We start from the raw sequence: 12,404 nt of genomic DNA, 5'->3' as shown, positions 1-12,404 counted from the left end.
ATAATAACAATAGATATTTTTGCATATTATATAACACTTAAAAACGATATTTCTATATATGTATGTAATATTTAAGTGAAAACAAATGAAAATCGTAAAAAATCATCATTAATGAGAAAGGATAACGAAATTTTGGATATTTTCTTTGTGTAAGTGCAAAGAGTATGAACGATCTTCATTTACACAGATATATCACATAAATGTGCAGTAAGTTTGCTATATGATAGACAGCGACAACAATGTTCTTACTTATTACATTTAAAAGAGAAGATCAAACAGTTGATATGATCGTAAAAATTTCAATAAAAATAAACTAATAAAACTATTTTGCTTGCTCTGTTTGGACTTCCCCCTTCTCAATTTCCTCCTTCTAATAGTTTTGTGCTCAAATTTCATTATTAAATGCTTTTTTTAACACGTTTTGTTTGATTTGTTTGCTTCTATTCATTTAAGTCAGTTTTCGAAATCTTGAAGCTACAATTTTGAAATGAGTTTGTAACATTCCTCCCGAAGGGTGTTTTTTTTAAATTTATCTAACTTTGAATTTCCTTATCATAATTGAATTTATTACTTTTATAAGAAATTGTTGTTTTAATTTACAAATTTAAGTCGCACGCCCGCTCAATTTAACCGCGCAAATCAAGCAGCTTTAGTCTGCGTACCGTACGCTCTCAAAAAGCTGAACTGCGCCGACTACCACTTGCTTCGGCAGCTGCTGTTTACAAAGCTTAACGCTAGAGGGCTGCTAATATGAGCGACCACAAAGAAAAACAAAAAGCATACAACGCTCTGTCGACAAGAAATAAACAATACGCATGTATGACCTTCGTACAAGGTGACTGGGACACACTACGCGCGGTAGAATGATAGAGCGTAAGAGAGATAGAGAGAGAGAGAGTGAGCGTAAAAGAGCGCAATCATAGCGTTGCATGTAATGCACTTAACATTCACATAAATTTTGCCATTGGCAACTGCTGACAAAGCAAAGGAGAATTCGACGGCTGATAAGACAAAATAGCGCAAAGACTGCGTTAGTCTCAGTTGTTTACAAGAGAGAGCAAGCAAATGAACTGTTTATAGTGGCAGTCAGATACCCTGCAATCAGTGATCGAACAAGAAGCTAAGAATGAGAAATAAGCAAAAAAAAAAATTACTTTTATTGGTTATTGAGAGACTATTATTTTATAAATCAAATTTAAAAGAATTTATAAATAATTATTATTATCGATTCAAATTTTATCTAAAGAGAAAAATAATTTTGTTTAAGCCAGTCTTTCAATTGTAATTAAATTTATGAAGACTTTTTTAAAAAAATCTTTCAAGACTTGAAAAAATCTCAAATAAGCGATTTGCAAAAAATTGCAATTGTTCTTATGGTTGATTTTTCTCTCGATAGATAACATAAAAATTATAATAAATGAAGTTTATGTGTTTGACTTTTCTGGTTTCGTGCACAACCGATATACCCAATAGCACTGTAGCGAGAGAGCACGAAAAAGCTCTCGTGACTAATAACGCATGCGAAAAGTGCAGGCCGTCTGAGAAGTGCTCCGGATTTAGCAGCGAACGGTTGTCGTTTTGGTCGCGCATCGTTTTACGTAGTATTTCGCTGTTCGCGTTTAATTCGTATTATAGTTTCTCTCTCAATATTGTGAGGGAGCGGAAGAGCATACACGCACCCACGCAGCAGAAGCAGCAGCAGCACAGCGAGTGACATATAGAACCACTGTAGCATCTACCTCAGTTAGCAGCAGAGAGTCAAAGGCATAATGTCGAAGCCACAATCGGACGCGGATCGCAGGAAGCAAATTTCGGTGCGCGGCATCGCCGAGGTGGGCAACGTAACCGAGGTGAAGAAGAACTTCAATCGTCATTTGCATTACACCCTGGTCAAGGATCGCAATGTTGCCACGCTGCGTGATTACTATTTTGCGTTGGCCAACACTGTCAAGGACAACATGGTCGGACGCTGGATTCGCACACAGCAGCATTACTATGAGAAGGATCCCAAGGTGAGCCACTACCCCACACCCACATCGCCCTCCCTTCACCTGTTTATTGATTATTTTGTTGGCATTTTCCATGAAATGAAAAAAATATAATACCTAACCCAACTTTTATTGCGCCTTTCACCGAAATTCTTGGTGTATCCAAAAAGGCTGCGTATTTTTGATTTTTTATTTTTTTTTGACTATTACGACATTATTATTGCACTCTGCTCTTTCATTTTAAATTCTTTGCGTTCTCGCTCTCTTCACATTGCCCAAGAAACTTTTCATTTTCAATTTGTTTCATTAACTTCTCTTTTATTTTCATTATTGTTTTCGTCGCATTCATTATCATCTATTCATTTTTATTTTGGTTGCATTTTTGTTGTCTCTTTCATTCTCCTGCCGTTCTTTTCTTTTGGTTTTTGCCTAATTGCCTGCAATTTTGGTTAAAGTGCAGTGGGACAAATGCCAAAAAAAAAAGTGGGAAGGGACAACGCTTAATCTACTTTCACTGCAACATTTCACTTGGGGTGGACCGACAAATTGAAAATTCTATCTAAAAAGCCGGTTGTCTCAATTCTATTTCCCCATAACCAGCTGACTAGGCCGCCTCCTCTCTTTGCACCTATTATAGCTAATATTAATGACACTCAGCAGCTGTCACACTCACACACATTTTAAATATGAATTCAATATAAAATATAAAACAAGTAGTGTGCATACCCTATAAACTTGTAAAGTTTAATAAAGTTAAGTCATTGAATTGTTATTTTACACTTACAATTATTGTATTATTCTATAAATCTTTAATTTCTAAACACTTTTTTAAGCATTTGTATAGATATATTGAAATAGTCAGTAGATTTGCTTCGAATAATTTTGAATTCCACATTAAAATAAAAGCTTTTTTATTATGAACAATTACATAGAAAAAAGTTTGTTCCATCTTCTTAAAATTTACACCAAAAAATCGATATTTAAACTCCCTTGACTCCACATACACCTCCATAAAAATTGTTATTATTATTAATTTAAATTAACTGTTTCAGATGAACAATTGTTTCAAAACATTCAATAATGTAACTAACAGTTAGTAAACATTATTTATAACAATTATTTTTGATGCAAAAAAACGTAGAGCAGTTTAACTAAGTTATAAAGCTACGTTACAGGGTATCTGCTAGCTGAGCACTTATACACAATACCTGCAACTACAACTTGCAGCAATTTAACTCTCTTTAAAACAAGTTGAGCGTTTTTAAGCATGCTTCAGTCGCAGCTGAAACATGTCTATCTATAAGATACACACATTCACGCACTGAAAAACACACACACACACAGACAGAATCAATCACGTGCGACAGGCGTGCGAATTCGCTAAAATGTTAAATGGAGAAAAGGGGAGCTAAGGGGTTTGGAAATTTGTCCTTGGCTGAATGTCAGTGAGTCAAAGTTGCGTCTGTTCAATCATTTTAAATTTTGTACCACAATTTAAACAATTAGGTTTCTATTTACAAAAAGATGCATTTGCTTTGTAATATTTTGGGGAATCAGGTGTTAAATACCCATTGATACATATAGAATCATAAATATTTGTCAAGTTAACTTAATTTATATAAACTGCAATACCATAAAAATTGCAGGAATATAGAAGAATAAAAAATGTTTTATATATGCGGCCTGACAGATACAAACATAGATACATACTTTCAAGGTCAATCAAAGGTTATTAACAAAAACGACAGTTTGTTCGACGGCGCCAACGTCGCCAGCAGGAAAATTTTCATTTATTTATTTCTTTTTTCCTCTTTTTCTCTGATGTGTTCTACTTAGTTTCTTTTCTGGTTGTTTTTGTGTTTGCGTGTATCTTTTGTGTGTGTTGTAGTGTATTTATTTTGGTGCCATAAAAACATTTCCATAGGCTTCGGCAGTTTATGTTTTGTTACACTTTCATTAGACCCTTACATGCAATTACAGCACGCAACGAGTCGCGATAACTATTGTATCCCATAGATACCACTGATGATCTGAGATACACTCAACAGCTGTTGCCCGATGTGCAGAGTGTGCGACAAGTTGAAACTAGTTACACTTAAAGCTAATTGAGTGTGATTCTTCAATGGTTTTATTTGACCATTTCTTTCAATTGATGGGTTAGTTTTTCAACCAATTGATGAGAGAGGTTAATAGGGGTAATCGAACTCGGTTCAAACTGAAGAGCAAAACTTATTTATTTGTTAAAATGTATGCAATTGTAGAAACAGATAGTTAATATGTCAACATACAGAATTTGGACTTAATGATTCTTGATTTTATAGTTTCTGAGGCAAATAAATGTTGACTCCTTCTCAGTTTGTTAAACATATTATTTTTAATCAAAAGATCTAAGTTTAGTATAGTTTGCAATCAATGCATGTTTAGATTACAGTTTTTATTTGTATAAGCTTGAGTAAGATCAAGAAAAAAATAGCTTAAGATGTTAACTAACATATTGAAACTCATTAAGGGAATATATATAAATACATCTGATATTTATAAATAATTTTTTTAATAATTTTATTTATTCCGGTCTATATATTTGAACAGCTGCCAAAGTCTAATTAGCTAACGTTCTCTCAAATACATATATGTTAGATGTAATAAAGGCAATAAATAATAATATTACTTGGCATATGACCGTTAATATATACGACTGGATTCGATTACAGAAGTGCAAACAAACTGCAGTTGTTATCATCGTTTCGACCGCAAAACATATGTTCAATTCTCTCTCTTTTAGCCTGATAATTATTATGGGCAAACTGAAGTGTTTTGTGCGCTGCATGAATACTAATTAAGAAATATTATCGATAAGGTAATCGAAAAGGGTAATACCTGCATACACTGCTTCATAAACATTTAAATAAATGATAGACATTATCAAAAACAAAGTATGTTTACGTACATTACACTAATTAGTTTTTACAGCACATAGCAATGTAAGCCCTTTGAACTCATTATAGGGTATGTGCAGGCTTATCAAGTGGCGCATAGAACTATTTTTGAAACGTCAGCTGGCGACACTGTTCAATGCTGTCGTCAAAACAAAACACGCAACTCAAGATCAAATTTGCATTGACCAGAGCTGCAACAGATGCAGATAAGGTATATGCATTCCATAGTCGACTGCAAAGTGCATAGAATCGAAAAATCTCTAGAACAAAATTTGCCCTCGTAATATTATGTCTATCAGACAAACTGATCAATTGAATCAATCGATTGAAATCAAACCGCTTTGAGCCGAACATTGTAATTGGCGTCTATTTATAGTTACCTCAAATTAGCAACCAAGTGATAAGACTTCCATGGGTGACCTTCTAAATCAAACCCAGACTAACAGATGACGAATATTACCATAACCAAGTAAATGGGACACTTAATCTCGTTTTCAATCAATCCCAATGTACAGCTGACTCTAAAATTAACTCGAGACATCTGTTTGTAACTGAATAAACGAATGTTACTTTGACTATAGTCAATAAGCTATTAATTATGTACACATTTAATGTATTTCCTGTTTTATTAACATATTGTATTAAATTAATGGAAATTAAAAGAAGGGCATCTTTTTAGGCAAGTTTCCAATAACAAGTTGCAGGGTACCATAAGGTCGGTCATATTCCTATTAAGGACTCTTATATTTAGAATTTACTATAACAAGTTGGTTGTAAACAGGGAAAAACACCGAAACCGGTTTCAGAACCGTTAACCGAAACTCATCGTTTCATTTTTAGTATCGGAACTGAAACCGTAACCGAATGAAAATTCTCTGTCAAGAACCGAATACCGAAACGTTTGTACCGGTACGGTGGTAAGGTTGCTAGGTCAAAGAATTGTCCAACTTTCAACTGTCATAGCTTGATCAAAACTCAATAGATTTTCAAACGGAATGTCATTTTAATCTTGATTTGACCTCTTAATTCATTCTGTATTCAAATTTTGTTCATTTAGAAAATTTAATTATTTTCGACCATGATTCGATTTTGAATCTAAGGGTCCCCCCTTTGGAAATTTTGAAAATTCAAAATTTTAAATCTCAAGTTTTCACTTTTAATCAACTCCTTATATCGTAATTAGTATAGAACAACTCTTTAAATTTGATTCTGAGACTTTTCATTTTTTTTGTAAAAAATCATGTGAAATTGAACAAAAATTTGGACTTGTAAAGTGGCTACATCCGCAGTCTGACCAACCTTAAACTGTCATAACTTGATCAAAACTGAACCGATTTTCAAGCGGAATGTCATTTTGATCATGATTTGACCTCTAAATTCATTCTATATTAAAATTTTATTCATTTAGAAAATTTAATTATTTTCTAACAAGATTCGATTTCGATGCTAAGGGTCGAGTTTCTGTATATATATTTTAATGTTTTCTATTCTCTGACTATTTGCAGCGCGTCTACTATCTGTCCCTGGAGTACTACATGGGCAGATCGTTGACCAACACAATGATCAACTTGGGCATCCAGAGCGAATGCGAGGAGGCCATGTACCAGCTGGGTCTGGACATTGAGAATCTCGAGGAGATGGAGGAGGATGCTGGCCTGGGTAATGGTGGTCTGGGTCGCTTGGCTGCCTGTTTCCTCGATTCGATGGCCACTCTTGGCCTGGCTGCCTACGGTTATGGCATACGCTATGAGTACGGCATCTTTGCCCAGAAGATCAAGAACGGCGAGCAGGTGGAGGAGCCTGATGATTGGTTGCGTTTTGGCAATCCCTGGGAGAAGGCACGCCCTGAATTCATGCTGCCCATTCACTTTTATGGCCGTGTGATCGATACACCCGAGGGCAAGAAGTGGGTGGATACCCAGAGGGTCTATGCCATGCCCTATGACAATCCCATTCCCGGCTTCGGCAACAATCATGTGAACACGCTGCGTCTCTGGTCCGCCAAGTCCCCCATTGACTTCAACCTGAAGTTCTGTAAGTATTTTATTGTAAGAATTACAAAGTGAGACAAAAACTGAGATTAAAATTGAATCCAAAATGGGGATCAAAAAAAGGAAGAAAAAACTAGGAAATTCAATATAGAAAAACAAACATTTTGATAATTTCACATCGTACATCAATTGATGCTTATCTCTTAAAAACCAATTTTATACATTTTTTTTTTAAACTCGACGAAATGAGCCGAACAAGCCATTTTCATTTGTTTGAGTCCAATTGTATTAGTTAACTTTTGCCTAAATGTTAACATTTTTTTTAAATTAAAAATAATGCTAAAATGTTATTTTTTATTTGTTAGTTACTATTAAACTATTATGTTAGTACTATTAAACAGTAGCAGGAAATATAAAAAATTAGGCGATAAAAAAAATATAATTTTTAAATCGATAAATTTATTTTAAAATATTTGTTATTTCGAATTGCCTTAATTTTTGATATGTCAATTTTTTGTTTTATTATTTACTATTATTATTTTTCTTTTTTATATGGCATTAATACATTTTTGGTGTTAGGCATCCTAAGTGTAGGCTTTAAAACACTGTTATATGTTAATTTCCTTATTTTGATTTCTCTAATTCCAAATTTCTCAATTTTTTGGTCCAATTGTTACTTATTACCAAAATTCTTATAAGAATTAGATGTTTTTTACTCACGCGTATTTTCTGTTTCTTGCAGTCAACGATGGTGATTACATTCAGGCCGTGTTGGATCGTAATCTGGCCGAGAATATCTCGCGTGTGCTGTATCCCAACGACAACTTCTTCGAGGGCAAGGAGCTGCGTCTGAAGCAGGAGTACTTCATGTGCGCCGCCACTCTGCAGGACATCATCCGTCGCTTCAAGGCCTCCAAGTTTGGATCTCGCGAGGCCGTTCGTAATACTTTCGAACATTTCCCCGACAAGGTTGCCATCCAGTTGAATGATACCCATCCATCGCTGGCGATTCCTGAGCTGATGCGCATCCTAGTCGATGAGGAGCATCTGAAGTGGGAGGAGGCCTGGGACATCACTGTCCGTGCCTGTGCCTACACCAATCACACGGTGCTGCCCGAGGCTCTGGAACGTTGGCCCGTCTCGCTGTTGGAGTCGATCTTGCCACGTCATTTACAGATCATCTATCACATTAATTTCCTGCACATGGAGAATGTGAAGAAGAAGTTCCCCGAGGATCTTGATCGCATGCGTCGCATGTCCCTCGTCGAGGAGGATGGCGATAAGCGCATCAACATGGCCCATCTGTCCATTGTGGGCTCGCATGCCGTCAACGGTGTGGCTGCGATCCATTCGCAGATCCTCAAGGATACGCTCTTCCGTGACTTTTATGAGATGGATCCCAAGAAGTTCCAGAACAAGACGAACGGCATTACGCCACGCCGTTGGCTGCTCCTCTGCAATCCGGGTCTGTCCGATCTCATTGCCGAGAAGATCGGCGACGAGTGGCCCGTGCATTTGGATCAACTGGTTGCTCTCAAGAAGTGGGCCAAGGATCCCAACTTCCAGCGCAATGTCGCTCGTGTCAAGCAGGAGAACAAACTGAAGTTGGCCGCCATTCTGGAGAAGGATTACGGTGTCAAGGTGAATCCCGCCTCCATGTTTGACATTCAGGTGAAGCGCATCCATGAGTACAAGCGTCAGCTGCTCAACTGCCTGCACATCATCACATTGTACAATCGCATCAAGAAGGATCCCACTGCTAACTTCACACCACGCACCATTATGATCGGCGGCAAAGCTGCTCCTGGTTATTATGTTGCCAAGCAGATCATTAAGCTGATCTGTGCCGTTGGCAATGTGGTCAACAATGATCCCATTGTTGGTGACAAACTGAAGGTCATCTTCCTTGAGAACTATCGCGTTACTCTGGCCGAAAAGATAATGCCCGCCGCCGATTTGTCCGAGCAGATATCCACAGCTGGTACCGAAGCCTCCGGCACTGGCAACATGAAGTTCCAGCTGAACGGTGCCCTAACCATTGGCACTCTGGACGGCGCCAATGTGGAAATGGCCGAGGAGATGGGATTGGATAACATTTTCATTTTCGGCATGACCGTCGATGAGGTGGAGGCCCTGAAAAAGAAGGGCTACAATGCCTACGATTACTACAATGCCAATGCCGAGGTCAAGCAGGTGATCGATCAGATCCAGGGCGGTTTCTTCAGTCCCGGCAATCCCAATGAGTTCAAGAACATTGCGGACATTCTTCTCAAATACGATCATTACTATTTGCTGGCCGACTTTGATGCCTACATCAAGGCACAAGATGAGGTATCAAAGACCTATCAGGTAAGTTCAATCCATCAAGTTTTCAAAGAGATCTTTCGCTAATTATCGTATATCTATTCTCTAAATAGAATCAAGCCAAATGGCTGGAGATGTCCATCAACAACATTGCATCCAGTGGCAAGTTCTCATCGGATCGCACCATTGCCGAATACGCACGTGACATCTGGGGCGTTGAACCCACCTGGGAGAAGCTGCCCGCCCCGGAGGATCAGCAATAAATCAATGAACAACTTCTTTTTGATATTATATTTTATTATTCGTGTGCTTTACTTATGTTAAAGTCCAATTTTAGGAGCCAAAATGCAACAACTAAAAAGAAAAACGTAATAAAACTAAATGAAAATCCAAGAAGCAAATTCAAGGATAAGCTAGCGCTAAGATGTGAACATCGATCGATCGGGCTCATTGTTACTACTTATTTTATTTAATAAAAATTTAAACAAATCTAATGCTAATCTTCAATCTTTGATGGAATCAAATTAGCAACACAGCGACTACAACACGGTACCTACTAAATCGCCATGAGACCTCAGGAACACTTTCAAAGTAAAGAGAAAACGAAATATTCAACAAATTATTAATGAAAGAAATTACAACTTAGTGCAAAGCTTTGTTAGATATGAATATGATAAATACGTGTTATGGAAAAAATAATTAAATAAAAAGTTCAACTGTTAAATGTAAAGAAAAGTGTTTCATTTCAACAATAAACTAGACTCAATTTTCAGCACCGAGTCAGCAAAGTTCAAATAGATTGATTTAAATGGTATTAATGGTGGCCAATGTATTTTACAAATGTATTTTACAAATGGATCAGCCTTAATTTAATTTTTTTACTCTTAAATTTGAATGATTTGTATGATCATGAGTTGATATCTTCATTTAATCCGAATGTGAATTTAAAAAGTTATTGAATAAAACCTTTTTGTTTTATGTGTTTGGTTTATACTTAATAATTTTTTTTGAAGAGTGAAAATAATTTTCAAACTTACACAACTTTGATTGAACTGAACCAAATTCTATTTTGATTATCTTTCCAACCATAATTCAAAACCCAGATTTCTTTTGCATATTAATTTTAGAAGACAATAATTTTCAAAAAATTTTGAGCTCATGTATATGCTTCTACAAACTTTTAAAAAAGAATAATCCCGAGTTTATTTGAAGAACTTTAGATATTAATTGGTTAATGGGGAATCAATCTATGCAGCCATGAAAAAAATTTCAAAATTTTCGTTTCAATTAGAAGCCTAGAAAAATCTATTATTTCGCTAACTTGTGGACAGTTCAACGAATGGATAGGGAGTACCTTCTGTCAAATAGCATCGCAAGTTATGGAGCACTTCACCTCGAGGTTTCTAAGGAAAACCCAAGACGCTGAAGCAGCAATACCAAGAAAAATACGATGTATGCGTCGGGTTTCTGTAAATATTGAGGCAAATGGGAACAGAAGATTTCCTGGCTCTATGCCCATCGATTGTTTATATTATCCAGAAGATGTTGCTCCTGTACAGAATAAATTTGAGCAAATGGATCATCATATGAGGGCTGCAAATTTTGTTTATGGTCTGAGCACACATGAGGTGCCGATGAAACAGAAATTCGATGCCAATTTGTACAGGGTATCTGAGGACATAACATGCTCGAACAGTTGTGTATCCATGGAAACAATTGATACACTCAAGTCTGTGATTAAGACCCTTGAGTCGAACAGATCTGAAAAGGATAAAGGAAGTAGGACAAGTGGAGTAATCTTCAGTGAGGGTATGTCAGAACAAGGATCATTTCAGTCCACAGACAGAGGAGACAGGATGATAAGTGGAGTAAGCTTTGCTAATACTACAGCAGGACAAGGATCGTTCCACTCCACAGACAGAGAAGACAGTATGGGAAGTAGAGTAACCTTTGTGGATAGCACAGCAGGACAGCAATCTCTCTACTCTGGCGAAGATTACCGCGGGCAGTACTATCCAGATATGGCCAGAAATCAAGAGCTGAATGTCCTGACGAATCTGGTGAGACAGACCATATCCAAACTGGACAATTACATGGCACTGCAAGCGAAGCAGCAGGCGAATCACTATAATTTAGAACCCTATCTAATGCCAGAGATTCCGTTGAATGTACCAGCCTTTATGGATAACTTCATGCAGACGCAAATGATGAAGAAACAACAACAACAACAGCCTAAGGCACGAACTAGACGCACTGTCAAGGTGATGCCGGTGCAACCTTTGGTCATCATGCCACCACAACCTGCTACTCCTGCTCCTGCTGCTGCTGCTGCTGCACTCAGCAAGCCGGAGAGATATCGCACACGTCCACGGCGGAAACGTGCCGCGCCAGAAACGGCAGCCACAACAACAACCACAACAGCAACAGCAACTGATACGAAGCGAGATTGTGGCACTACCATGTGGTGTCCTAGTAGGACCTGTCAACGTTTTTGCGGCGTGAATGCCTCGGATGGAGATGAGCTTAGGTCATTTACACAATCGCTGCCTACTATACCTCCCTTTGGTGGTTACTCCTCACATGGCAGGCTTACTCCTACACCTACATCTTCCCTTAACACTTCCCAGACGCCATCCTTTATTCCTTCCCAAACCTACTCCCCTACGCTTTCGCCTGTTCACTTCTCTCACTGCAATGCCAGAATTGTACGTTCTTTGGCGGGCATGAAAAGTCAGCAGTTGAGTTACGGCGTAAACAATGGGAATGAAGAGGAGGAGGAAGAGACAATGATGGAAGCTGATAAAGCAGAACTGCAGCACAGTGAGAATGATTCGTATCAAAGTGAACAATGTAGTCTTGACGAGCAGGTAGCCCAAGATGGCTATTACTCCAAGGCAACTTGCCACAAGTTGCTGCAAACGGATTCCTATGACAGCAGCAGCGTTTACACGGACAAGGATACGGAGTCCCAGACGTCGCAGACATCCCAGCGCATCATTGCCACCACGGACAAGGCGGTGAACACCAGCTGCGATGAGCGGACACCCGTGAAGACTGTGCGCATCTACAAATGCTCCACATTAAAGTCGAAAAAGAATCAAAATAAAAGCGAGAGCAAGGTAAGATTTCAAAGCAAGGAGATGACAAAGCCCGACATAAGCAAAACCAAGATGAACAATCCAAGA

General features: G+C 37.8%; 1 protein-coding gene across 1 annotated transcript; it reads left to right on the top strand.

Annotated features, from left to right (window-relative positions):
- The first annotated feature begins 1,517 nt into the window (after positions 1 to 1,517).
- On the top strand, positions 1,518 to 9,943 carry LOC117781124 (glycogen phosphorylase). Its single transcript, XM_034617847.1, has 4 exons — positions 1,518 to 2,012; positions 6,430 to 6,958; positions 7,658 to 9,264; positions 9,333 to 9,943. Exons 1-4 carry the CDS (start codon positions 1,770 to 1,772, stop codon positions 9,480 to 9,482), a joined length of 2,529 nt encoding a protein of 842 aa, XP_034473738.1. The 5' UTR covers positions 1,518 to 1,769; the 3' UTR covers positions 9,483 to 9,943.
- Positions 9,944 to 12,404: the final 2,461 nt, after the last annotated feature.

Source organism: Drosophila innubila, assembly GCF_004354385.1.
Source record: "Drosophila innubila isolate TH190305 chromosome 2L unlocalized genomic scaffold, UK_Dinn_1.0 4_B_2L, whole genome shotgun sequence".
Classification (NCBI taxonomy): Eukaryota; Metazoa; Arthropoda; class Insecta; order Diptera; family Drosophilidae; genus Drosophila; species Drosophila innubila.
This window is presented reverse-complemented; position numbering and strand designations above follow the sequence as displayed.

Bases quoted from the DNA above. Each gene is read 5' to 3' on its own strand.
- LOC117781124 (XM_034617847.1), top strand. From the start codon at position 1,770: ATGTCGAAGCCACAATCGGACGCGGATCGCAGGAAGCAAATTTCGGTG. The intron at 6,959-7,657 runs GTAAGTATTTTA...TGTTTCTTGCAG, and splicing joins TGACTTCAACCTGAAGTTCT to TCAACGATGGTGATTACATT. The intron at 9,265-9,332 runs GTAAGTTCAATC...TTCTCTAAATAG, and splicing joins AGGTATCAAAGACCTATCAG to AATCAAGCCAAATGGCTGGA.